Genomic DNA, 25,776 nt, shown 5'->3' with positions numbered 1-25,776 from the left:
GAGGTGAGAGGGAAAACAGAAATCCTCCTTTTTTTGGTCCTTTTCTGTATTTTTTTTTTTTTAAAGGACCAGGTAACGGATCTCATCATCTGGACATAAATCCTTGTGCTGGGAAGGGGCTACTAGCCGTGGGGCAGGTTTTTGTTCCTGTAAAGGTTAAGTTTATTAAAAATGAGGTGGGGAGGCGTCGCCCTCCTCTGAAGCGGTGTGATGCATGAATCCTCCTGAAGGCTTCCAGCCCCCGGGAGGAGCCGGGTGTGGGACCTCGCCTCCTTTATTTCCCCCAGAGCTGCAGTGCTCCCAAAAAGCGCTTCAGAAGCGCTTCTTTTATCGCGACACGCCTCCCGACAGCCCCTATCGCCGACAGAGGCGCTGAGGAAAGCGGCGGCGCCGCCGCCTACAACCCCCGGCGTGCCCCGTGCCGCCGCCCGGATGCCGCGCATGCGCGCAGCGCCTCCCGGAGCGGCGTGTGGGGCCGGCGCGGCGTCGGGCGCCCGCAGTGTGGGGACGGGCGGGCGGCAAGGAGGGGGGGGGGTGCCGCCGCCGCTGACGGGAGCAGGTGAGCCTGGGCGGGATGGGGGGTCCTGCCTCGGTCAGGGGGGGCTCAGCCGGCCGCCCCTCAGCCTCCGGGGCTTCCCTTCCCTTCCCTTCCCTTCCCTTCCCTTCCCTTCCCTTCCCTTCCCTTCCCTTCCCTTCCCTTCCCTTCCCTTCCCTTCCCTTCCCTTCCCTTCCCTTCCCTTCCCTTCCCTTCCCTTCCCTTCCCCCTCAGGGCTGCCGGGGCTGTCGCCCCCCCCATGCCCCCCCCTGTGATTTTCGGCCGTATCACACGTTAGAAGGAAGCTGGGAAGCAAAAGCTTGAAGAAGCAAGGTGGTAAGGGTTTAAATCTGTGCAGGCGGCGCCTGGGGGCTCCTCCGCAGCTGGGGGCTGCTCACTGAGCTGGTGGGGTCGGGAGGGGAGAATTTCCCTCTTTGCCTGCTTTTCTGCCTTCCTGATTTTTGGAGGGGTTTCAGCGTTTAGGCAGGTACTTCTCTTCCAAACAGGTGGGCTGTGGTGCTCTTTGTGGGTTTTTTTGTTTGTACGTGATGGCATAGCATCCTAATTCACGATGATTCATGATGCCTCAGTCATGGCTTAATGTGACGCTCGGGGGGGGGGGGGGGAGCGGTAGGGATAAAGTAGGAAAAGTGCCGTGAGGAAATAGAGGCTCCTTTGGTTTTAACGTACGTGAGAGAGAAGCCAAGTCTTGCTGGAAGAGAGGTGTTCAGCGGTGTTCATCAGGTGGTCGGTAGCAGGAGGCTGGAGCCCAAAAGCACTGCGAAATCCCCAGCCCAGCAGAAGGAGCAGGGCACTGCCGTGCTGTGGCAGAGGTGCTGGCTGGAATACGGCTGCTTGCTGGGTTGCCTGAGGAGTTTTTCAGCTGCTGCGGAGTCTGAAGGGGTGTGCTGGACAGGAAAAGCCACTGGAACGAAGATTTATTTCGTTACGGCTTTCCGGATGCACATGGTGTACGTGTGGCTTTCCCTCTGCAGAAAGGAAGGTTAGATCCCTACCCCAGAGAGTTAATGAAGTAAAAAGGAGGGAAGGGTGTGACAAGAGGCATGGCATGTACTTAAAGAGGTCAAGTGGGCATTGGTTGTGTCTCCTTAATATAAAGGTATGTTAATTCCGTATTTAAAAGACTAAAATGCCAGGTACTACCTTCTTCTTTTCCTGTTTAGGATAGTATTTTAACAACATATCCTGGTAATCTCAGGGAGATGTCATTTGCAGTGACTCTCCCTGCAAAGGAGACTGAAGGAAATACGTGAGCAGCGGCGGAGAGGAGGGAGCATGCTGGTAAGGGGGTGATAGACTAACATCAGCTAGTGAGGTGTGGGAAATACAGCACACCTGCCAGGACTGCAGTGATCCCCCAGCTTTGGGGTCTCCACTGATGTCATTTTGGTATGTCTTCATTGCTGTGCTGCTAATCTGTTGCTCGCTTTCCTGCGAGATGGCATCTTTTGCAAATCTCAGTGTTCCAAAAGACCTTGAAGATCTTAAAGATAGGCTATACTCAAAATACTTAGCTTCTTTAAATGAATGCCTCCTATGTGAGTTGGCTTGGTAATAGTAGGGACTACTGGTTCAGTGATCTGCATGAAATGAGCTGAGGGCCTCAGTCGCATTCTTAATAAATCGGTCTGCGTGATGTGAAGCTGTTTGCCGTGCTTGGTATTTGCCAGGCTGCTGTAACAAAGAAATCGGGGAGTTTGGCCCTGAGTGATACTGCATTTGACATTGCAACTGTTTTGGAAATGATTGGGGTGGTTGGTGCCCATCGTCCTGGCTGTTAACTGGAGACTTCTTACCAAAACACGAGAAGGGAAGAAAGCTTTGGGGGGGCAGGGGGGGGGGGAAAGTCCTTGCAACTTTATCTTCAGTGTCAGAGGTAAGGCGCTGGATGTGCTGTGCGTGTGGCCCTACAGCTCCTCTAGCTGATGATCACTGCTGCTAGTTGGTGATCTGGATCACATCGGTGACCCTAATCCTATCCAAGCTCAAATCAATAGGATATAGAGGACTATAGTTGTCAAGTTTTGCTGTGTATGGTGAGTGCAGTATCCCAAATGTCCCTCGGGAGCTGGAGAGGTGTTGGCATTTCAGTATTGTATCCTCAGCAGCACAAGGACTTGTTTCAACTTCTTTCCTTGCCACCTTTCATCAGGCAGCCAGATCCTGAGATACGCAGAGCTCGTGCAGGGTGACTGGGGAGGAGTGTTTGTGTCTCGTCGTGCTTGTCTGCTGTCCTGCTGCTGGCTCCAGGGAGGGAAGAGGAGGATGTTGTCTTGCCACGTTTGTTTTGGCTCTGAGGAACTCTCGGATTTTTTTTAAACAGGATTGCAACAAGTGATACTGGTAACAGCAATTCTGGTTCTGGCTTTAAAAAAAAAAAAAAGTTCCTTAGGGGAAGTAAAAATGTATTTGTTTATGAGATAGAGAAAAAGATAGCATATTGTCATTTGCACGATGAGAACTGTTGTCGCTGCCCAGTCAGTGCAGTGTTTCTTGGCTGGGTACTACCTGATGATTCAGAGATGAGAGAAAACGTCCATAACCCGACGGCCCTTTTGTTCTGGGCAAGAATTCTTCCTGAGCTTCAGAAATAGGAAATATGGTTATTTTTGTCTTGTTTTCTTACAAATGCTAATGATTGTCACGTAGTTTGCTTTTGTTTTTCCTGTCAGTTATCCAAGCATATAAATTTCTGCAGGAGCAAGATCCACATAGTCTAACATGACGTGTTAGAAAGGAGCTTTGCAAGCAGTCCTGGAATCCTGGCAGGTGTTTTGAGTGTTTAGCCTCTTCAGAAAGTTGAGTTCTGGAAAGACATAGCCCCAGAGGAGATCAATCTTGAGTGCTGTGGGAGATATTTTCCTTGAAAAGCCATTTTTTTGGAGCCAAATGAAGTGAGACCTGCTTAGAGTCCTGCTAGGTGAGTCTGAGGTTCTTTTGCTGATACTATTTGTGCGTGAGCAGCACAGCTACAGGGGAAGTGACCTGAATCTAGCCTTTCATGCGTGGGAATGACAAGCCCTGACAACTAAAGCTCTGCAGATCCGTCAGAGGCCGTACCAAGGCAGAGTCATTCTTCAGGCTGTTCCTCTGCCACTGGGAACGGTAGGATGAGAGCAGCTTGGGAATAAAACTTCCACCAGGGGTGAGCTTGTGGGGCTGGCTCTGGATGTGGTGGAGAGCCTTGGATGATTACAGAAAAAACATATTAATAGCTGTCAGTGATGTCTTCCAGAATTTCTTTGGTTTTGTAGAACCCGGTGTCTCTGACAAGTGCTTGCTTTCAAACTTCTGTATAGCAAATGAAGCTGGCATGAACGAAGCTTTCACAGACATCTTAGAAACAGTTTGCAGACTTGCAGAAGTTCATGGAGCAGAGGTTAGAAACACCTTCTGGAAAGTTTGGGAGGAAAATAAGTTTTTATAGAGTTCTGCAGAAGTGCCCTGGTCCTACACCATGCTTATTTGGGTGAAAGCATCCTTTAATTACACATAAATAAATTGCCTCAGGGAAAGGTGTTTGGGGTCCACTTAGCCGCTAATCAGAAACCTCTGGATTGTGTTTGCGTAGCAGTATTTAATGTGAAGCCACCTTTGCAGCCTTGAAGACCTTCTTGAAGACCCTTTGTGCTCTCACAAACCTGCCCTCTGGCACCTACAGGTTTCGTCCCGCCGCATTTGAAGCGAGGAGGGTTTTGCCTTGCAGCAAGAGAGGTGGGAGCGGACGCCTCTTAGTAGTTTGTGTCCTGGCCCTTCTTTTTTTTTTTTTTTTTCCGATCCCCATTCAATGCAGACATGAAAAAACAAACAAACAGCTCTCAGCTATTGTTCCAGAGCTTGGTCTGGCGTAACCTCCTCATGTGAGATGGGAGGAGCGCTCTGTATTCCCATCGCATATCCTCTCCCCGCGCAAATAATGGGAATGCCAGGAAAGGGGAAACTCCTCCTCTTGTGATCCCAAGGGTCTGGGCAAGCCACGTTCTCCACTGCGGTGCAGTTCGTGCTTAGCAGGTGCCCAGCGTGTGCTTATAAGGACAGATGCCTGCTTTCCAGGGCTAAAAAGCCGGGGGCTGGGACACGAGGGCAGGAGGTGCCTGCTTCTCGTCTGTGCTTCGTCGCTTACGTAGGTAGTTGTGAAGCTGGAGTTTCCTTCTGGCTGCGTGCACATAGAGCAAATATTGACTTGAGGAACTAATGGCATTTGCAGCTCCAGGATGTGCCTCTACCTGGCCTGAAGGGGAAGGCTCTGGGGGAAGGGAAGGCAAAGGGGAATTACTGGGTTCGGGATTGCTGGGTTCCTGCTCCCCTTGCCTGTTGCAGGTCAGGATTTTAACTCGGAAAACAAAAGCTTTCCAGGAGTGAGGGGGCAGAAACGAACTGCCTGATCCAGTGCAGGCTGCTTCTCTGATTTCGAAGAGAGGGACAGTCTAGATGTTAAATTGGATGCAGTCTACTTGAGGTTTAAAAGCTGAGCTGGAAGAGGCTTCTAGGACCGCAATGAAGCGTGTGGCCTCCTGATGCGTACTGTGGCTTTGCAATCAGTTGTCTTTCCTAAAACTTTTTTTGTCTTTTTTTAAAGACAGGAAGAATGTAGAGGGCAGTGGAAACCAGCCAGCAGTGGGATTTACCACGTGCGGAGCATTGCTTCATGTTCAGTGGGAAGTCGAGTTTTTTCCTGTGCTAACTTAATGTCGGAGGAAGTGATTGTGTGTGATGCTTCTCTGACAGTGGGTGAAAGCCTAGAAAGAATTATGGTGGTTCTGCTCCTTCTGGTGACGTTTGCTGGTTGCTCCCTGCGTGGCTATTAGTTGTAGGGTTTGCAGCACACGAAAGCATTGCTTTGTAAAATGCTTTCTTAGCGTTCCAGCAGTGTACCTGCCGGAGGCGCACTGCTTTAGTGCTGGTTTTCTGCTGGATTTTATTTCTTCTTGGCTAAAATCATCAGAGGAAGAACGTTCGTGGGAAGGAGTTTTTATTCCAAAATAAAGATCCTACCAAAAAGTTCCTGACAGCATCGATTCATGGCCAGCACATCCAGGTGCAACCGCAGCAGGGTTAAGGGTGTCACGTGGCAAAAGAAGGCAAGCAAGTAAAACAGAGGCAGCAGGAGATTGTTATCTGGTGTTTGCAGGAAGGCAGGTAATTGAAATCTTTCATATCGCAGCTGTGTGGAAGAGAAAGCACGTCCAGAGGAGGCTTAGCACTGCCAAGTGGAAGTAAATTTCCGTGTCTCCTTTGCGAATCGGTTTCTAGAGGATGCCTGCCCTGGAAAATAAACTAATTGGATGTATCCCTGCGTGCCGTGCGTTTGCAGCTCCACCAAAGGTGTGTTGCAGCTCAGGTGCTTCAAACGCCCGCAGCCTGCAGCCGACGCTGGCCGTGTGCTGCCGTTGCAGCCGCCTTTTCCAGGTGCACGCGCGGACACTGTGGCTGCCCTCTGGCAAGCTGGAGTCAGCGGGGTGATCTGTTCTGAAGTGTGAGCTCACAAGAGTAGGACTGCAAACAGCAGGTACCGCTTGCGTTGCGACAAAGGATGTTCCCTTCAGAGGAAGAAGGAAAGGGAAGGCTGCCCGCTTTGTGACCAAAATTGCTGTGTAGAAGAAATGGAATTGTCTTTAAACAAGGGAGATGCTTCTTAATACACAAGCGGAAACGGGCTTTAATTTGGCAGAGTTCTGCAAGTTTGGGAGTTGTCATCGCTGTTTTTTGCGTCCAATTTTCTTTGCATCCCTTACCGTTTTGGTAGTTTTCAATAACGTCGTTAGCTGTAGCAGTTGGATGCACGCAGTTTTGCAGGTTCATGGGAGCCCCTTTTGGTAAGTGCTGTCTCTGGACCGGAAGGGTCGTTGCTCTGGGTTTGTATCCCTGTGTCAGAGGAAAGGGCTCGTGATATCCAGCTGTCCTTCTCCTCGCTTGCACAGGGCGCTGCCCGCCAGCGGCAGGGACCTTCCTCCCCGTTGCGGTGATGCCTTCCTGGAGGCCAGGCTTTCAGGAAGGTTTCCCTAGGATCCAGAGGCAGGAAAAACCTGCGCACCGAGTTCAGCGCCCTAATACCGGCGCACATCAGGGGAGGGAGGCCAGCAGAGGAGCAACCTCTGCCAAGGCAGAGGCCGGGCTTTGTGACGTGGGCAGGGGAAGGTGTTTCTCGGGACTTGGCACTCCTCCCCTGCTCCTGAGCACCGGGTTAATAACGTGGTGATGGGCCGTTTTCTCGTCTTCATGCCCAGCCCTTTGGCCCAGCTGCTCCGTAACAGGTTGGTTCAGCAGGGGCTGAAGGCACGGGGAATGATAGCAGCGAGCTGGGGGCCCTGCTCCGTGCTGGAGGCACTCGGCACACGTCAGAGATCAGAGCACAGGCAGTGGAAAGCGTGGCAGAAGGGCCCCGGGGCTGGCACGGCTTCCTGCAGGAGGCACGGTAAAAAGGCAGGGCTGGAAACCCGTTCTGCAGCGCCTTGTGGGCTGTTCCTGACCTAGAGATCGCGAAGTTTGCAGCAGACTGACTGCGCTCCTCATAAAGGTCATTGGGAATGAGGCTAACCAGGCTGAGAGCAGGAGGCAGGGCACGGGGACTGAGCGGCTGGGGTGGCAGGGCAGTGATAAGCCTGGAAAAAAAAAAACATCAAAATGCACTCGCAGAGATGTTGGAAGGGGAGATGAGTCCTGTCAGCAGATTTACCTGCCTGCTGGGCATGCTGTGAGCATTGCCATGTGAAATGAGGGTGCAGGTGCTCGTCTCCTAGTTCTTGTGATGTCTTTACTGGGGGAAATCTTGGTGCTAAGAGAGCAAGTGGGGCTAGGGTGATAGAAGGACAGAGAGTTTACAGAACTCACAGGTAAGCAGCTGGTCACTGCGTGGACAACATAACTTCTCAGAAACAAAAGCTGGACTTGTTTTTTTTTTCTTTTTTTGCTCTAAGAGTTGTTGTTCGAAGATCAGAGTGTCTGTTCAGCCATGGCAGCCTTTCTCATGCAGAGAGCTGTTTGAATCTGGGAGGAAGAAGCCTTATCTTTTGTGTTCCCAGATGCCTTTCTGGCCGCTTATCTGAGAGCGCTGTAGCAAGGCTCTTCTGGGCTGCAAGCGCTTGCTGAAGAGTTCGCTGAGATGCAAAGGCAGGAGCGGCAATGTAACCTTGTACTACTGAGCACTGTAAACAACACGGACAAGGCCTTCTGGATAAATCCCTCGGGTTCCTCCTTGTAGTGGTTTGCAGCCAGAAGTAGCTTTACTGAAAAGGGGAAGCTGGAAAATCCATCCGAGGTGTGCAAACATTCGTTTCTCCCAAGTTCTTTCCTAAATAAGCTCGAGTGGCTGATATATCCCAGCACTGACTTTCTTTGGTGGAGGTGGCTCTTGCCATCTCCCACACAGAGAGCTACACGAATTATCTTGAAGCCCAAAATATCTGTTTCTGACTACCAAATTATTCTGTCGCTGTACTGGAAACCCCTTGTATGAATCTGCTGTGAACTGGTATCAGGTAAGTAAGTAGAGTGTGTGCTGTTGCATCGTGAGCTCTATCACCTGATGCATTTCAGAGGAGCCTGGCTCGTGGCAGGAGGTTCTCCCTAGCATGGTCTCCACGTTCTGGTCTAGCTGATCACAGAAAAGCCTTGTCAGAGACTTTCCTAGCGCCCTTCAAGAGCTTATGCCACAGCCTAACACACATCACTCCCGTTTTGTGATGATACTCCTAAAACCTGTTTCAGACTTACTGTGTCTAAAGACACCCCTCAAACCCTCTTCACCTTCTCCATGGCTGGTGAATTCAGAGAATGATCGTGTGTGCTTTTTAGTATTTATAATTAAATACAGGACTCTCTACGTGATGGAAAAGGTGACGGAATTTGACTTGATTTTTGGCATACTTTCAATCAGCTATGCCAGTGGTGTCACACAGAATTTGGTAGATGATGCCATGCTCTTTGTAGCTGATAGGTGTGAAATCAAGAGGGAGTTCCAGTCTCTGAAGGTTAATTTTCCTGTGGGGAGCTTAAATACTACGGGATTTAATTTTCCTGTGGGGAATTTGTGCGTGAGGGGTCTGTCTGTCCCTCGCTGTGCTCTCAGATACGTATTGATAAGATGCCCTCATAATCAATTCTTCTTTTTCTGTTTGTTACAGGATAGTGACCTCTCGCCTCTGAGACCAGTGGACAGCCTCTGCCACTCAGCCTTACCTAGCACAATGTCAGGTAAGCAGATAAAAACGGACCTTCGTATTCGATTGCTTTTTCTTTCTTCATCTGCAGCTTAGTAGAACAAAGTTACCGATTCCGGTAGACGTCCTTTTCATCAACATACTGCTCCGTGTGAAACAGAGGGAGGAAGAGTGCCCTGCTCCTTGTGACACAGCTGCCTTTTCATTCAGGGAGAACTCAATTCCTTCTTCAATCCCTGCTTCAGCCGTTGAATACAGAGGAAGGAGGAGAATGAAATGCAGTTTGCCTCCCCTGTTTTTCATAAGACTTATTTGGTTCTCTTCTCCTCCCAAGGCTTGCCCCAAAGTAGGTGGCTTGCTTATGATTGAGAGATTTTTGCTATAAAGTGGTAGTTCTGGGGCAGAGGGATGGCTGAAAAATGACTGGAGTTCAGCTGTGGGCTGCTGAGTTACAAGCTTTACTTTGTATAGGCCTCCTCTAGCCTGTTCCTCTTGCAGCGGCCAACTCTCCCACCCCGTACCTTTGGCTGCACCTTCCTTCCTGAGCCAGCTGGTCATTTCAGGGAATATAACCCGAAGGGAGACTTCACTTCAAAGCCAAGTAAACCTTTTTGTCGGTGTGCTCAGCAGAAGGCCTGGGACATGCTTTATCTGCTTCAATTGCAGAACTCCATGTCTGCTTTTATTCCAAGGGAAGCCGAGCTGCTCAGTGGGACACCACCTGAGACTGGGAAGGGGTTACCTTGACCACACAAGACCACGATAGGTATACTTGGGTTGCTGCAGCTTTCTACACGTGGGCTGGCAACCTCGAAGGGAAGGCAGCAGCCTCCCAGGCCTTCGTCAGCAAAGGGAGCAGATGAGCATCATGCTGAGGGCTCTCATTTCCCATTTTAGTGCCTGGGTGGCAGAGTGTCAGGGAACTCTGGAGTGCCATGAGTCTGTAGGAGGTGTTTACTTCATATATATATATATATTTTTTTTTTTTGGTAACAGTTGCTTTGGCTTGGCACAGCTTTTCCAGGAAGATGGTCGCATGATGCAGTGGAACAATTTTGTTCCCCAAAAGTCCCTTGTTAGAGAGAACTGAATTTGGCCTTCCTGCTGCTTTTGCTTGGTAATAACGGTTAAAACCTTCTGAAATTACTTGCTTCGGTGAAGTGGAAGCTGTCTCGATGTCTAGAGTGGCAGTGACAACAAACTGCTGGGCGAATCCTTTCCATGCTGGAAAAGCCTGTGACAAGCGTGCGTGTTCACGGGGAGTCCTTCCAGGTGTTCACTGCTGCGTGTTGATCTCTCTGTGTTTAGGCCACCACACTCCCTCTGCTGGGGGTCCCTTCTCGGCACTCACCCCCAGCATTTGGCCGCAGGAGATCCTGGCAAAATACACCCAGGTACGGCGTGGGGCAGGGCGGGTACGTTCTCTGGCTCTGCGCAGAAAGAAAGGGACTATGGTTGCTTCTGGGGGTCTCCAAACGCCGTAGGGAAAAGGGGGGAGAGATGCACTCCTCCGCCAGTGGTTTGGTTGCAGATGCTTGTTTGCTACTCACACTTCATTTGTTTTGTGGGTGCGTGCTGGCTCTCGCAAGAGGATCTTGCAGAGCATAGAGAAACTTGTGTGAATTATTGCCCTGCCGTTTTGCAACTCTTGCTCCACTGTGGAAATGTTGACACTCAAAGGGAGCCTCTGTCCCCATCAACCTGCTCCGGGCGGCTTGCGCACGACAGGAAGCGCTCGCCTCAAGGCGTGCCGCCAGGTGGGCAGAGCAGGAAGGAAGGAAGGAAGCAGCCCTGGAATTTTGTAACCTGCCCGCAGGGTTTGCCGAAGGCAGCCGCGCCCAGAGAAGCAGGTTAAAGCTGATCTGGGAGCTGTGCGAGAGCAGTGCTTGTGAGACCCCGTGGGATGAGCAGGTGGGCTTGTAGGAAATGGAAGCACCTGTAGGTTTATCATTCCCTACAAAAACCTTCTGGTTGTAACCTCTGGCGTACGTGCCCCAGTGCCAGCCACGAGCACAGATGAGGGAAGTTGAGATTTGGGTCCTGGAACTTAAATCCCTTTGGCCTGTAAGTTGGGCTTGCTTCCTAGGTGCAAATCCCAGTTTCGCCTGCGGTCTTTCAGAGAAGAGCTGAAAGCAACAGGCAGGGGATGGGGCAGCGCAGGGAGCTGAATTTGCAGTGCCCTGTCACCTAGTGTACGTACTGCTGTGTCTTAGAGGAGCAGACAGAGACCTCTGGAGCTGATGTGTAGATTCCTTAGCCCATGAGGAGGGCTGTGTGCCCCTCCAGGTGGGAAGTCCTCATCTTGATACGATGCTGTGCTCGAGCACGTGTACCAAGCCCTGCTGGAAAAGAGATCACTGGGAAAACCTGTGTGGGTTGGAAAGCAGAGCTCCACATCTTCCATGGAGGAGTCAAAACGGGGATAGCACACAGCACCTCCCCAGCTGGGAGCTGTGGTGGGAGGCATCAAAAACAAAAGGGCAAGGAGCGCAGTCGCTCAGAGGGCTCGGTGCAGTGGGACGGGGCGGTATCCGCTTGTATCTGTTCGCTTGTGCAGTGCAGGAGTGGTGAAAGTGTCTGTTCTCCTTCCTCGCGTCCCCCAGAAAGAAGAGTCCATCGAGCAGCCCGAGTTCCACTACGACGAATTCGGTTTCCGAGTTGATAAGGAAGGTAAAGCCAGCCCCATCCCTCCCCCTTCCGACGTGGCCGGGGCGCAGCCCTGCCCGTGCTTCCGAGTGTGGCAGGGTGATTTTGCAGCTGCTCTGGGCTAGGTTTTGTCCACTTACAGGTCAGCTTTTTTCTGTGTTACTGTTGCTGTTAAAGGCCCCGCATTACTTGTGCTGGCCTGGTGGGGTCTGGAGCAGGATACGCAGCAGAGCCGTTGCCGTCCCCTTACACCTGTGGTGTAGGTACGGGAGGGATGAAAGTTAAGGGGACGTTGCCATTTCCATTAGCAGCTGCGTGCTGGGGAAGGGCAGTTTTCCCGGTTCCCAGTGGGGTCTCCCTGTGCCCTCTGAGGGGAGACTTCCAGGTCTCAGGCCATACAACGTGAGGGCAGAACTTGTTTGCACGTGCGCCCTGAGGCACCTTGAGCTGTAGAGGATCCTCTCGAAGTGATGACCTGGAGGTGAGGACAAGACAGAGAGAGAGCAATTTTCTTCAGACAGAACATTTGATGGGCTTGTGCATTATGAAGCCAGCAGGAAGATTTGGATTGCTTTGTTGGGGTCTGTTTTAGGATGAAGGATGCCTTACGTCAAACCTGTGCTGGCACTAAAGTATATTTTAGAAAGATGGCCTCAGGTTAAGGTGCCCTCTCATTGTGAATTTGCCAGTGTTCTTATTAAAGATTTTTTTGGTGATTAGATATCCCCGAAGTTAACATTTTGTGCCTCATTACTTGCATGAGCTTATGGCTTTCTGCTTGTCACCTCCGAGGCTCGCTCTGCTTTTGTCAGCTTGATTTAAAGATCCTTACAAAACCCAGCAGGATGACTGCTGCCAGGGTCTTGTTTAATTCCTGCCATGCTCGGCTGTAAATCAGGAGTGAATAGAGGCTAGGCCTGCCAACAGCTTCTTAGGTCTCAAGGCTTCAGTGCCTTTTGCTTACAACCAAAAAATTTGCTACGCGGAGAAGACAGTTAGAAACCACGCTTTGCCTTCCCATGCTCTGGCTGGAAGACACGAATGTTTTTGTGTGCTTTCTTCAGATGGCTGTCCTACTCCTCCCCGTGTGCGTTCCCCCTCTCACTTGTCTCCGTGTCTTTCCCTTCCCTTGCCGAGGCAGACGGTGCTGAGACAAACTCCAGCAAGCTCCTGGGGCTCCCGCTGACAGAGGAGCCGCAGCAGAGGCTCAAGTGGCAGGCTCACCTGGAGTTCACGCACAACCACGACGTGGGCGACCTCACCTGGGACAAAATCGAGGTCACCCTGCCGCGTTCAGACAAGCTGCGCTCGCTGGTGCTGGCTGGCATCCCGCACAGCATGAGGCCACAGGTGAGAGTGCTGCCTGGCTGGGCAGACCCCCCTGCCCAGAGTAGGGGGCAGAGGAACAAGACCGCTTTCTTTCGGTCAGAGGCTGCCAGGTAATGGCTCTCTGTGGCTGTGTCTCAGTGGCTCTTCCTCTCCCTGTTCAGCTGTGGATGCGCCTTTCTGGGGCCTTGCAGAAGAAGAGAAATTCCGAGATGTCGTATCGGGATATCGTGAAAAACAGCTCTAACGACGAAACCATTGCTGCAAAACAGGTGAGAGAGACTGCCTAGTGCCAACTGGGCGGCAGATGAAACTTCCCCCACCAGCATGCCTGCTGTTCTAAGCGGTAAAGCCAGGGGCTGAGTTCAGACAAGTGTCGGGAGCCACCAAGCTGCCGTCTGACCGGCTTTTTTTGCACGTGTTAGTGAAAGCTATTAAACTGGCCCTGGGTGCTTGGACAGGGCCATCTTCTTCAGTCCTTAAGGACTTGAGAATGGGTGGAGGGAAGCAGAGTTCCCTGAGGCAAGGAGCCGTGGATAAATACAGAGAGCAAAAGGCAATCGGGGTGCTGCCAGCTGACCGTTTCCTTGTTCGTGGCTGTCTGGCAGATTGAAAAGGACTTGCTCCGCACGATGCCCAGCAACGCCTGCTTCTCCAACATGAACAGTATTGGGGTGCCACGGCTACGCAGGATCCTACGGGGACTTGCTTGGCTCTACCCCGAGATTGGATATTGCCAAGGCACCGGCATGGTGAGTTGCTTTTGCGGTGTTTTTGCAATGGGGTCATTCTGTCTGTGGCAGCTGTGCTGGACTAAGTGATTTGAGGCAGTGCTACCAGACACTGCGGCCTCCAGACTAGTTGAAGGGAAATCCATTCTGCATGGAACACTTTTTCCTAGGAGAGGTGGAGCAGAGCAACGCCAGGTGTCCAAAGGTGTGAAATAATTTGGTCTGTCTGTGGGGAAGGGACAGGCAATACCCTGAGGAGAAATCCCTTTCATGGGAGAGACCACAGGAATGCTGCCAGAGAGGAAGGAAGGTTCTGGTCACCTAGGCACAGGTCTGTGTGAGGAAGGGAAAGATGTTCCTCTGCTCTGCAGGCTTGTCATGCAGTCTGTCTTCCTTCAAAATCCCAGGTGGCTGCCTCTCTGCTGCTCTTCCTGGAAGAAGAAGATGCCTTCTGGATGATGTGCGCTATCATTGAAGAGCTGGTTCCTGCCTCCTACTTCAGCACCACCCTGATGGGGGTGCAGACCGACCAGCGCGTCCTGCGGCAGCTCATCGTGCAGTACTTGCCCCGCCTGGACAAGCTGCTCCAGGAGCACGACATCGGTAAAAATGTGCCCGTAGCTTTTCTGGCCAGGGTGGTGTGCAGGCAGAGATTGCTGCCCTTATTTTACAAAGGGAGAACGGCAGAGCTGGGAGCAAACCTCCTGGCTCTGGAGGCCGTGGCAGTGCATGGTCATCTTTAAGCTGGGAGGGCAGCACTCGGGGGAGTCCATCCCCACGGGTTGGCTGAATTCCCCTGTCGTGATTCCTTTCTGTGTCTCTACTCACAGAGCTGTCCCTGATCACCTTGCACTGGTTCCTCACCTCTTTCGCTAGCGTCGTCCACATCAAGCTGCTGCTGCGCATCTGGGACCTCTTCTTCTACCAGGGCTCCCTGGTGCTGTTCCAGCTCACACTGGGCATGCTCAGCATGAAGGTAACTCCTACTCCCACTTCCTTCTTTATAGTATTTCAGTGTTTAATGGCAAATTTTAGGCGCAAGGTTTTGTATCCACTTCCTCTGTGTGGTTTGGGAATGTGTGAGGCAGAGGTGAGCAAGGGGAAGGTAGAGCACAGCAGGTGCTACACAGCATGTGAGACTGAGTAGTTTCCCTTTCCTTGACCCCAGGAAGATCCCTGCTCTACCTAATTCTGGCAGAATAGCTTCTGTTTTGCTGATTTGACTTTAATTTCGATGGTGGATGTCAGATAAAGTTCTGGGAGCAGATCTCAGTGCAGTAGAGTAGTACCCAGGCTGTGCGCTGAGTGTAAGATCGCATCTAGCAGCCCCGAGAGCACAGCCGTCATGCTCGCCGTTCTGTGTGGTAAAATGACTGCATCGTTGCAGGAGGATGAGCTGATCCAGTCCGAGAACTCTGCCTCAATCTTCAACACGCTGTCGGACATCCCCAGCCAGATCGAAGATGCCGACGTGCTGCTGCGGGAGGCCATGCGCGTGGCGGGCTCGCTGACAGACGTGGCGGTGGAGACCCAGCGCCGCAAACACTTGGCCTACCTCATTGCCGACCAAGGGCAGCTGCTCAACTCCAGCACCACTGTCAACAGTTTGTCCAAAGTGAGTGCCCAGATTGCTTGGAACTAACCTGAGCACACAAAGTAGAGTAGGAATGGGATTAAGGCATTAGTAAGAAACTGATACGCTAAAATAACTCTGGAAGGGAGAGTCAGAAAACAGCAGCAGCCTTTGAGAAGCTGAAAAAGAAATACATCTGTGTTTAACCTCAGACTGCAGCCTGCAGTTGCAGATGTAGTAGCTCCGGTTTGTCAAGCCTGCGTAGAAGATATATTCTTGATGCTCATCTGTGTGCTTATCAGCAGACAATCCTGCAATTCTGAAACGTAATGGGCATCCACTTAGAAATCTAAATACAATTACGTGTGGAACTGCTTCTGGCAACAGGTAGAATTAAAACTAAAATAATTCAGTTGAATCATGGTTGATTCTTGAACTTCAATTATGCTTTCGTAATAATCGAGCTATAAATAACCTGTTGCACATGGAGCAGATCAAGCAGGAGAGCTGATTCATTGCAGTTGGAACTAGAACAACTGTGTAAAATTGCTGGGTCACTTGTCTGCCCCTTCCAGCAGTTACTGTCAGGGCCCCTTGCTCAGACCTGACCGTTGTGGAGGGTTGCTTCCTTTTCATGTACTAAATCTGCTGTGATGTGTGCGCTCTTCTTCTTTTTCTCTTTTCTCTCTCCCCCTTAGATTGTGCGGCGCAGGACTCAGCGCAGGAAATCTGGCATTACCTCTCTGCTTTTCGGTAAGGACAGTCCTGTGCCTATCGCCTGGTGTGGATGGATCTAGCAGCCTGGGAGGGAGGGTGGTGAACGACGCGGGGAAACTCTGGGAAGAGGAGAGTAGGGAGCTAGAACTGAAGGACGAGAGGGAAGAAGTGTAGTTTTCTATTCGCTTGCTTTGGTCTGAGCTCAGAAAGTGAGTTTCAAATCCGTCGGTAAGTCCTTAAGTGGTGACTAACGGTGGGCTGCAGCTCAGCCCTGTGCAACGTCCTCCTTGCACTGCCCAGTGCTCTAACACATTTTCTGGCAGACCACGTGCAGTCCGTGGGCTGTATGTTGTAGTCTCCTGATATTGCTCCTCTGAGCTCAGGAACATCATCTCTGAAGATGTGAGACAGGACGGGATGGTCCGGTGGGTCACCCATCCAGTTTTTTAAGTCAAAATTTAAAAACGCAGACATCACTGATGCTCCTTCCCCTTACCTGCTACAAGAGTTCGATGTCGTGAACAAACATCTTTGATTCTTAATTCTCACTGCTTATGAGCTAACCCAACTTATGTCCAGAAAGCACGTGGCCGGGATAGGTTTTGCATAGATACAAAAATAACTTATTCTGTGGCTTTTGTAATAGCCTTTTCTATCGTAAACCTCACTGTCATCACCTTCTGTGCAACTGGCTAGCTGTCTTGAAATTGCTACATCTCACCACAGAAATTTGTTTTTCCGGGGAAAGAGAATGTACTGAGTTTACAAGGTTTAAATAATGTTCCTGTTGTGGTTGAAATGGCCTGAATACATTTAAAGCTGTGTTTTACTGGTCTTTTCAGAGAAGAGCTTTTCTGACGGTCTCTGGGAAGCTCATATATTGTCAGAGGCTTTGCTTACACGCACGTACAGCATTACATATAAAGATGACAGTACAGGACTGGTGAAGCTGTAAGGTTGAGCGTGCAGAAGTGAAGAAAGGCAGGAAGGTTGTTACTGCAACCTGAACTCTTCTATGTAATGCTGTCATACGGTCGGTACAAACTGAATCTGTAGGGAACGTAGCTGCCACGTGCATCTTTGTGTCTCAGTCTCTTCTTGGCCAAGTTTGAGCACCTTCCTTGAAGGTGATAGTGAGTATTCCCAGGCAACAAGATAAATTTGAAGTTCAGGGTTCAAAATGTATCAATGGTGGAAGATGATTGATGATCACTGAGATGACTGATGGTGGGTTTTATGTACAGTGACTGTCATGCTTTTGCCCTAAAGTTATTCTTAGTAACTACAACGTTATTTAAAACGTGTGTGATAGTGGTTTTACCACTAGTGGTACCTAGTCTTGGTCTGGGTGGGAGTAAGAATTTATCCAGAACCTAGTTCTTCCTTAGAGAGAATGAAGACGTAGAAGTAACTTGGACAGGGGCCATAAAATCACTGGAGAGCTGTTTGGAAGGGACCTCTGGAGGAGGTTGGTAGTCCGACCTCTTGTGCTCGTGCGAGATGAGGTCAGCCAGGGCTTTCTGTCGCTGAGCCTCGAGAAGTTGGATCAGATCTCTAACAAAGAAATAGGAAAAAGAAACAACGGAAGGTGGTACGTGTTGCCCTTTTCCTGTCAGATGGTCATCGCACCAAGGAGACCCAGGAGAGCTAGTCCTCCTCTGCACAACTACACGGTCTTTGCAGCTCAAAATAGAGCCTCCTCACACGTGGCCGATCCCGCACTCATTTCCTGTTTTGGAAACACACACAGGTGCAGCGAGCTGAATCTGGTGGAAACCCCAGTCGCTTTCCTCTGTATTTTGTGTATTTGGAGGTGGGAGGGTGTGGAGCTTTCTTCCTCTCTCTCCTGCTTGCGTTTGGGTGGGATTCATCAGGGTACAGAGGGAGGAGTGCAGGATTTTGGCCAGGAGGGGCCAAATGATGAAGCAAAGAGTCAGCAATCCGTGTAAACGAGGGCAGCCCACTGCTAGCGTGGCTGTGGTTGTAGTTTCTTCTTTAGTCACATTCTGTGTTAGCAGCATGAATTTTCCAGGAATCTCCCCCACTGTCTGCGTGATCACTTATCTATTTACAATCTTTCTCTCTCTCTGAAACTGCAGTGAGACTTCTTACGTGCTCGTTCTCTTACCCCGTTGCCTTAGGAGGAGGTTTTTGTTGATTTTCATTGTTTGGCCTGGGAGTTAGTGTGCGTTAGCCTATTCTAGTCCAGAAGCTTCAGAAGTTCAGTTTTTCTCTTACGCTCTCTGTCTAAATCTGATTCTCTTATTTAATATAGCAAATGGAAAAGAATTATAAAGATCATTTTAAATCTAATATTGTGCTTCCACTTATGTTCTTAAAGTTTTGGACTTTTTAATTAGTATTACTTGTGATTAAAAGACGCCGTTAATCGCTTTTCAGTAAGCAGGAGCTATTCTTCATGTATGCGTAGCAAAAATAGACCTGTGAAAATACACTCTGAATTTAAAACAAATGATTTTTTTTTAGGGAAAGAAGCAAATGATTAATCACGTACCCAATTGTTAAGGCATTCAGATGCATTAATTGCCTACAGAATCAATGCCAGTAGGTGTCTTTCTGTATAAATTAATAGGAGTTTTGACAGCTTATGTGGGAATTAGTGAAAGTTGGAAGGTGCTTGGATTACTTTTGTTTTGTACTTACGACCATTTGCGTACACCAAGATCTTTGACCTTTGGCTGTTAGGGAGGCTGAGGTCACGAAGGATGGAAGCTTCTCTCTCATGGCTATCACTTCTAGGCTGACACAGGAAAGTGGCCTATCTTGGTTTTCGCATCTTTTTCAAGTCTCGGTGAAGGAGATGCTCTCACCCTGTATGCAGTGTAAAAATTAGAAGTAGTTTGCACAAAACCTGTTTCAGTTTTAAGAGAATTTCAGTTCAAGAAAACTTTTGCAGCGTCCCTAGTTTTGAGTCTGACCATTGTGCTGTCTGTGTGTGCTGCGTAGGTGCTTCTCCGAAGCAGTACAGCAGCAGCTTGGTACGCTGACTTGCCCAGAAAGATCAAGGACAACGTCCTCCCAGTCCCATATATTTGTTGGGAATAGCAGCTCCTTAAAAATTGAGACAGTTTTGTTGATAATTCTTATTTACGTTATTGAATAGATTGGTATTAAGTACCTGCCGTAATGTAGACAGGCTTGTTTGATTTCTGATGCTAATAAAAAATAAATATCTCATACTTGGTTTCCTTTCCTCACCTTCCGTCTGGCTGCGTGGGCTCCACCAGGGGACGACGACCTGGAGGCACTGAAAGCCAAGAACATCAAGCAGACGGAGCTGGTGGCTGACCTTCGCGAGGCCATCCTCCAGGTGGCCCGGCACTTCCAGTGCGTGGATCCCAAGAACTGCAGCATTGTGAGTGGGAGCTGCCGCGTGCTCCTGGGGCGTGTGGGCTCGAGAAGGAACTTCTGGGTGTAACGGGTGGAAGGGGAGGGTTGCTCAGACCATCTGGTGGAGGAGGGCTGTGCTGGGATGTCGTCCCCTTGCTAGAAGGGTTTGGGAACAGGCGCGTGTAAGCTCTGGTAGATCAGCTGGGACTCATCTGCTGGTTTTCATTCCTCTTTGCTCTGCATCCGTGTGCGTGCCAGGACCTGACTCCGGACTACAGCATGGAGAGCCACCAGCGGGACCACGAGAACTACGTGGCCTGCTCCCGCAACCGCCGGCGCCGCGCCAAGGCTCTGCTGGACTTCGAGCGCCACGACGACGACGAGCTGGGCTTCCGCAAGAACGACATCATTACGGTGCGTGGGCCGCCGGGAGAGGCACCGGGGCAGGACCGGGCAGACCCAGCTTGTTTGGGGTGCTGCGCTGCCTCTTCTGCAGGGAAACCAGGGAGGAGATCAGCTCAGAGTATTTAGGGGACCGAGGGAAGCAGCGGGTGGTTCTGGGGATGAGGCAGGATGTTCCTGTGAGTGTTGTTTTGTGGGGCATTCTCAACACAACTGCAAAGTCCCTTTCCTGGCTGCCACACAGCAGAGCCAAAGCTTGATCTGTTCCCAATTCAACACCTCACACCATGCTGTGGTAAGGCTGTAAAAGCATCCATTTGCCTTTTAGCTGTGGGCATCCCATCTAGAATTGGGGAAAAAGGGGGTGGCATTGTGTTTGCGGTAGCTTTTTGCCATTGAAAACCCTGGACCACACGAGATTAAGGCGTTGGCAAAAGAGAAGAAAGCAGTTCCTCGTTGTGCACACAGTCAGGCAGCTGTAGCCCTCCTGGCACTGCACCCTCAGCTGTGGGGAGAAAGTTCTGTGTCCTGCCTCCATTCCTTGCTGCTTGCAAATCGTCGTCTGACACTCTTCAACCGCTGTTTCCCGCTCCCTGTTTTTCAGATCATTTCCCAGAAGGACGAGCACTGTTGGGTGGGAGAGCTGAATGGGCTGAGAGGTGAGAGCAGGGCAGGTTGCACTGGGCAGGGAGCAGGGTGGGATGCAAAGGATGGTGGTTGGGTGCAAATCATCTCTGCCGCTCATGGGCGGTATCCTGTAATTGGCTTCCTCTTGCAGTTGCCTGAATTCTTGTGATTTTTCAGGCTGCTTGCTTCCTTCTCTGGGGTTGGACTCCATGAACTCTGGTTTATTCTCAGCCTCCACTGGTATCTCGTCTCCCCTGTGTAGGGTTTCTCAGTGGCTACGTTAGGCTCACCTCTTTTGTCCATTCTTTGTAGGTTGGTTTCCTGCAAAATTTGTGGAGATCTTGGATGAGAGAAGCAAAGAGGTAATTAAGAAAATAATAATAATTGAAAAGAGCTGTGTATTGCCCTCGTTGAGTGTATTTGTTCACTCTCTGCTGAGCACCTGGTGATGTGATCAAGCAGCTTATTTTCCTAAGCCTGTTTGCTCAGCTTCCTGATGCTGGCCAAGCAGACGGTCAGGGCTGCGGGGAGCTGAGCGCCGTGCCTGGAGACCGGCTTTGGGAAAGCTGAGAAATCATAAGGCAGGCACGCAGCAGGATTCTGTGGGCAGTGTTTCTGCCTGCTTCCCTCTGCCTGTGCTCTCTTCCTCCTTCGAGGCTGTCCCTGTGGATCTTGCCGGTGCTTTCTGGTCACCACAGTGGATCCTCCCCCAGCAGCTGCGCCCGAGGGAGCGCTGTCTTGGTTCCTCTTGCGTCCAGCAGCGGTGAGATGCCAGCTATTTAGAGCAGATAGCTCAGTATGGCGCCGAGGCTGGGGTAACTGCCAGAAGACAGATGTCATCAGCTCTAGGCAGCTTGCAGGGTAGTGGAGAAAGCCCTGTTCATCCTGTCCTCCTCGCCATCTGGGGAGTGAGGAAGGGCTCAAAGGGTGACCGTCGGCGGACATCCCGCTTGCTTCCCTCTATAGCAGCACGTCAGCGTGACACCTTGGAGCGACGCTCCAGCTGACCAGGGAGTTCTCACCTACCCCCGTTTGTCTTGACCTTCGGCAGCTCACGGAGTCCCGAAGAGCCTCCCTGCGTGTCTCTGTCCTTCCCGTAGCTCAGACAGCCGTACACCAGACTGCAGCAGTTCCCCTACGCTGCATGCTGACGGGATGGCGTTGGTGTCACTGCTCCGGCATCCTGCTGTGGCGCTAGGCACAAAAGTGGCCGTGGCGCCTTACATAAGCTCGTGAAGGGCTGCGGGAGGGGGCTGATGCGCACCTGGGAGTGAAGGAGGTGTGTGTGGAGCAGCTGTAGGTGGGCACGCCACCTCCCCGCGCTGTCTCCGTGCACTGAGAGCTGGCTCTTGGTGTTCTCAGTACTCCATTGCTGGCGACGACTCGGTCACGGAAGGGGTGACGGACTTGGTGCGAGGCACGCTTTGTCCAGCCCTCAAGTCCATATTTGAGCACGGACTGAAGAAGCCGTCGCTGCTGGGGGGCGCCTGCCACCCCTGGCTGTTCATCGAAGAGGTGAGGCGTCTCCCTTCCCTTCGCGGGGCTGGGGTGAAGGGGCTGCAGGGCGGTGTGTGCTGACTGTCCCTCTGCCTTCCTAGGCTGCAAGCAGGGAAGTGGAAAGGGACTTTGACTCCGTGTATTCTCGCCTCGTGCTCTGCAAGACTTACAGGTAAGGCCACGTTACGCCAAGCAGCAGCGTCTGTGCCCTGCTCCTGCGTGCCCATCAAGCTGCTGCTGCTGCTCTCCACCTTGGGAAGGCGCCCCAGCCTCCTAGTAGCTGTGCGCTGTGATCTTTTCAGGCTCGATGAAGACGGCAAAGTCCTCACTCCGGAGGAGCTGCTTTACCGGGTGAGTGCTGCCCCAGCCCAGCCAGCAATGTAGGGCTGTTTCCTGTAGGGGCTGCTGGAGGGCAGTGCCCTTCGGGAGGTGCTTGAGAGTCTCCCTGACCTTCCCCGACTGGGGAAAGGCAGAAAGGGGAACTGTCTGGCAACCTCAGCCCCTGTAATGCTGGTGGGTGGGTGGCACCGGGTGAGGGTGGGGAGCACGCTGGGGAGCTCTGGGGAGGGCAGAATTTGGCTGTGCTGCCGACACGGCTGCTCAGCTGGGCTCAGCCTGAGGCTGAGCTGCGCGGAGGCAGTAACCACATCCTCCTGCCCTCCAGGCAGTTCAGGCTGTGAACATGACGCACGACGCCGCACACGCACAGATGGACGTGAAACTTCGCTCCCTCATCTGTGTCGGACTCAAGTGAGTCGCGCGGTCCTGTCACCCTCGGCGCCGTGGGTGCGAGGAGCTTGGGAGGGGGCACAGCAGGCTCATGAGCAGCGGTTTTTTGGATCTACCTTCAGCTGCAGGGACTTGTTCCCCTCTCACTACAGCCACTGAGTGCAACCCATAGGGGTTTAGCTGGGGTGTTCTGCTCCCAACGGGGACAAAGGCTGTGGGCTGGGGTCAAGGCTGGGGCTGAAAACGGCCTGTCCCAAAGGGACAGAGCTTCTTTCCATGGCTTCAGCCGAGTAACATGCCTCCACCCCATCGCTGCAGCGAGCAAGTGCTACATTTGTGGCTGGAGGTGCTGTGCTCGAGCCTGCAGACCGTGGAGAAGTGGTTCCATCCCTGGTCGTTCCTGCGCAGTCCCGGCTGGGTGCAGATCAAGTGTGAGCTGAGGTGAGTCCGTCCCCTTGGGCCTCGCGTGGATTTCCTCCTCCCCTGCAGGAGACAGGCTTCACCGTGGCAGGTTTTGGACCCTCTCCAGTCAGCAGCAGCGCGGGCTGCCCAGACATCCTCTGCGGAGATCTCGTTCCGTGTGCTGAGGCAGCAGCGACTGTCTAGACGGCTTAATGGGATGCACCTTGCCTGCCTGATTAAGGGCAGAACCCGGCTCCCGGGGAGCTGTTGTGACAAGCAGGCAGCATCTGCCTGCCAGCAGCCTCCTCCGTCCTGGCCAAAAACGAGACAGCCCCGCACCTGCTCTGAGGGAGACACTCCGCCTTTTCCAGACCCCCCGCCAGCGAGGAGCAGGGCTGTGTACCCCCGGCTTGGGGTGCCCTGTGCCTGTGCTGCTGCTGAACGGCTGGGAGGGTGGGGAGGACTGAGGAAGGAAGAGGCCTGAGCAGCCTGCTGCCGGGGGTCCGAGCGCTGCACCCCGGTGCTCAGGGCAGGGCTGAGGCCGTGTCCCCAGCCCCTGCTTGAAGCTGGGTCCAGCGAGGGAGCTCCACGCGCCGTCCCCATGCAGCACGGGGCTCAGGACGCTGCCCTTCCTCCAGGGCAAGGGGGAGAGATGGGTGCAAAAAGCGGGGTGCCGCCAGCAGCGGTCTGCTTCTGGAGAGAGCCCTGCCAGCCCCCGCTGCCGGCCGCACGCAGCCTCAGCCGCTTGTGTCCGTGGTGTAGCAGAGCCCGGGGCTGCGCTGCTGTGCCGGGCTCTGTAGGGGTTACACTTGAGTCACGTTTTTCAAGCTTCTCTTCCAGCCTGGGACTGGCAGGATGGGAAGTCCAAGGAGGAGGCGGAAAGCGGGGATGAGTAGCTGGTGCTGCTCTGTCAGCGCCAGCAAACGCGGATCCCCGCCCTTGTAAGCTGGGTGTTTTTCTAGGGCAGGCTGGTGCAATTGTGCGCCTGGGGACAGCAGTTGCGGTGCACGGGCTGGGAGTGTGCTCTGGGTGCGTGCCCGGGTGTGCACGTTACCGCCCTCCTCTCCTTCCATTTCAGAGTCCTCTGCAAATTTGCCTTCAGCCTGTCTCAGGACTGGGAGCTGCCGATAAAGAGGGAGGTGAGTGGGCAGCATCTCCTTCCCTCCTTCCGCTGGGGGCTGCGCTCACCGCCTCCCCTCCCAGCCCGGAGCCCTGTCCCGTCCCCAGGCAGGGTCGGAGGCTGCGGACGGAGCTGTTTTCCCTGCCAGGCCCGGCCCCGCGGCTGGGGCAGGGGGAAGTGGCGGGCCCCTCCCTTCCCCGGTGCTCTCCAAACCGCAGGGCCTCTCCCTGCCTCGCCTCGGCGGCGTGGAGGTGGGCAGTGCAGGAGGCCGCGCTGCCTGGCTGCTGGGGACCTCGGCGTGCCCGCGTTTCGCCTGCAGATGCTTCCCCCTCGCTTTTTGGGGCGCGGCGCGCTGACCCGGGTCTCTGTCCCCCTGCAGGAGAAGGAGAAGAAGCCGCTGAAGGAAGGGGTGCAGGACATGCTTGTGAAGCACCATCTCTTCAGCTGGGACATAGACGGGTGACCCACACCCCGCCCCGGCCCGGGGAACCTTCTCAACGGCACACGCTCCTCTCCCCCACCCCCGTCATCTCACACCCCCTCCCCTCCCCACGCTTGTACCTGTGACAAAATCCCCCTCGGGGGGCTGCCAGCGCACCAACGGCAGCAGTGCCACAAGGCCGAGCTGCGGACCCGAGGGCGGCGATGGTCGAGGTTGATGCTGCACAGGGACAAGTGTGCTCCGGCCAGAAAAGCCAACGTGCCCCCCGGCCTTCCCCGTCTCTGCCACCCCCGTTTCCCTGCCTCCCCCCAGCGCAGGGGGTGAGCGGCGGGGCCCTGCAGGCCAGCAGCTGCGTGTGTGTGCTTCGAGCGCTGCTGTCGCTGCGGGGAAGGGGCAGCCCTCGCGGGGTGGCTTTGGGCTGTGGAAGCCGGTGCCGTGGGCAGGAGGCACCGCGGGGGGAATCGGGCTGTGGGAGCAGGGCCGGCGCGGCTGCTCCTGGCCAGCCGGGGGCTCGCCTCCGTCGGGGAGAGGGGAGGCGAAGCCCGAAGCGCTTGGACGAGTTCCCCTGACCTGGAGCCGGGGCAGGGAAGGGGAACCGGCGTCGGCCTCGTCCCACTGCTCTGGCGGGTGGGGTGCTGACAAGCGGTGCCCGACTGCACCAGCCTGGTGCCGCCGAACAGCCTTAGGGGATGGGCCTTGTCTCCTCTGCGAGCAGACAAAAACCAACACTCCCCTAAAAAAACAAAACGAGTGTTTCATGCTGTCATTTTAGTCTCTAGGTGATTTTTACTATTAACCAAAAAGCTGTAAATTATCTCCAGGACCGTGTGTATATTTTGGCACTGTTGTAGCTCAGGATGGGGGTTCAGGTCGGAGCTGGCTCAGGGAGACTAACTCGTCCTCCTGGCCCTGCGGTGGCGGCAGGGACAGGTCGGGAGTGGAGAATTGCTGCTTTGTGGTGGTGGCTCTGGATATGGAGTCTGTGACTTTCTACTGAAAGCGCTTGTCTGTGAGCACAAACTACTCGTGAAATGACACTAGATTCTTACTTTCCTTTATTCCATGGGTTTGTAAATAAACTGCATCTTGGGAGAGCGCTGGGCTGCACCTTTGTTTTTCCACAGGGCCAGGACTGGATTTAATTCCTAACGTCTTCGTTTGGTAGCTGTGACCTGGTTCTGCGCTGACCCTGGGGGGCTCTGCTCAGCTGTATGGGCACCCTGGGGGCTCCTCACCCCAGCAGCTGAGGCAGGCGCTGTTGTGCTGCCAGCACTGCCCAAGTGCAGCCCCCCCAGGAGAGCCCCAGGAGCCCCTGAAAAGCTGCAAGTACTCAAAACCAAAGGGGTATAGGGACACTGCAGGGCAGGGGCCCTCAGCAAAGGGAGAGGGGCTGAGAGAAACTAGGGCTGCTGGTGGCCAGCAGCAGCGTCCCCAGGTGACTGGGCTTCTCCAAGTGAAGCAGGCAGGTCCCCCACCCACAGCTGGAAGAGGCAGAGTG

General features: G+C 53.0%; 1 protein-coding gene and 1 long non-coding RNA gene across 6 annotated transcripts; one reads left to right on the top strand and one right to left on the bottom strand.

Annotated features, from left to right (window-relative positions):
• Positions 1–408: 408 nt before the first annotated feature.
• Positions 409–25,372, top strand: SGSM3 (small G protein signaling modulator 3). 5 transcript variants are annotated; one of them, XM_048069925.2, is made up of 22 exons: positions 409–559; positions 8,680–8,749; positions 10,024–10,109; positions 11,319–11,385; positions 12,503–12,711; positions 12,852–12,959; positions 13,296–13,439; positions 13,826–14,021; positions 14,249–14,394; positions 14,806–15,033; positions 15,690–15,744; positions 18,957–19,084; positions 19,318–19,473; positions 20,066–20,120; positions 20,401–20,450; positions 21,451–21,603; positions 21,687–21,757; positions 21,888–21,936; positions 22,250–22,335; positions 22,633–22,755; positions 23,795–23,855; positions 24,216–25,372. In XM_048069925.2, exons 2-22 carry the CDS (start codon positions 8,743–8,745, stop codon positions 24,297–24,299), a joined length of 2,262 nt encoding a protein of 753 aa, XP_047925882.1. In that variant the 5' UTR covers positions 409–559; positions 8,680–8,742; the 3' UTR covers positions 24,300–25,372. The 5 variants fall into 5 exon arrangements, with proteins under 5 accessions (XP_047925882.1, XP_066851991.1, XP_047925881.1 ...); XM_066995890.1 differs by lacking the exon at positions 409–559 and adding an exon at positions 1,590–1,655; XM_048069924.2 differs by lacking the exon at positions 409–559 and adding an exon at positions 1,814–1,837.
• LOC136790674 (uncharacterized) lies at positions 17,785–19,063 on the bottom strand. Its single transcript, XR_010831061.1, has 2 exons — positions 18,928–19,063; positions 17,785–18,540 (listed from the first exon to the last, which is right to left on the bottom strand). It is a non-coding gene; the product is annotated as an uncharacterized lncRNA (long non-coding RNA).
• Positions 25,373–25,776: the final 404 nt, after the last annotated feature.

This window comes from Anser cygnoides, chromosome 1 (assembly GCF_040182565.1).
Source record: "Anser cygnoides isolate HZ-2024a breed goose chromosome 1, Taihu_goose_T2T_genome, whole genome shotgun sequence".
NCBI lineage: Eukaryota > Metazoa > Chordata > Aves > Anseriformes > Anatidae > Anser > Anser cygnoides.
The sequence above is the reverse complement of the archived record's forward strand: the minus strand, read 5'-3'. Positions and strand labels throughout refer to the sequence as shown.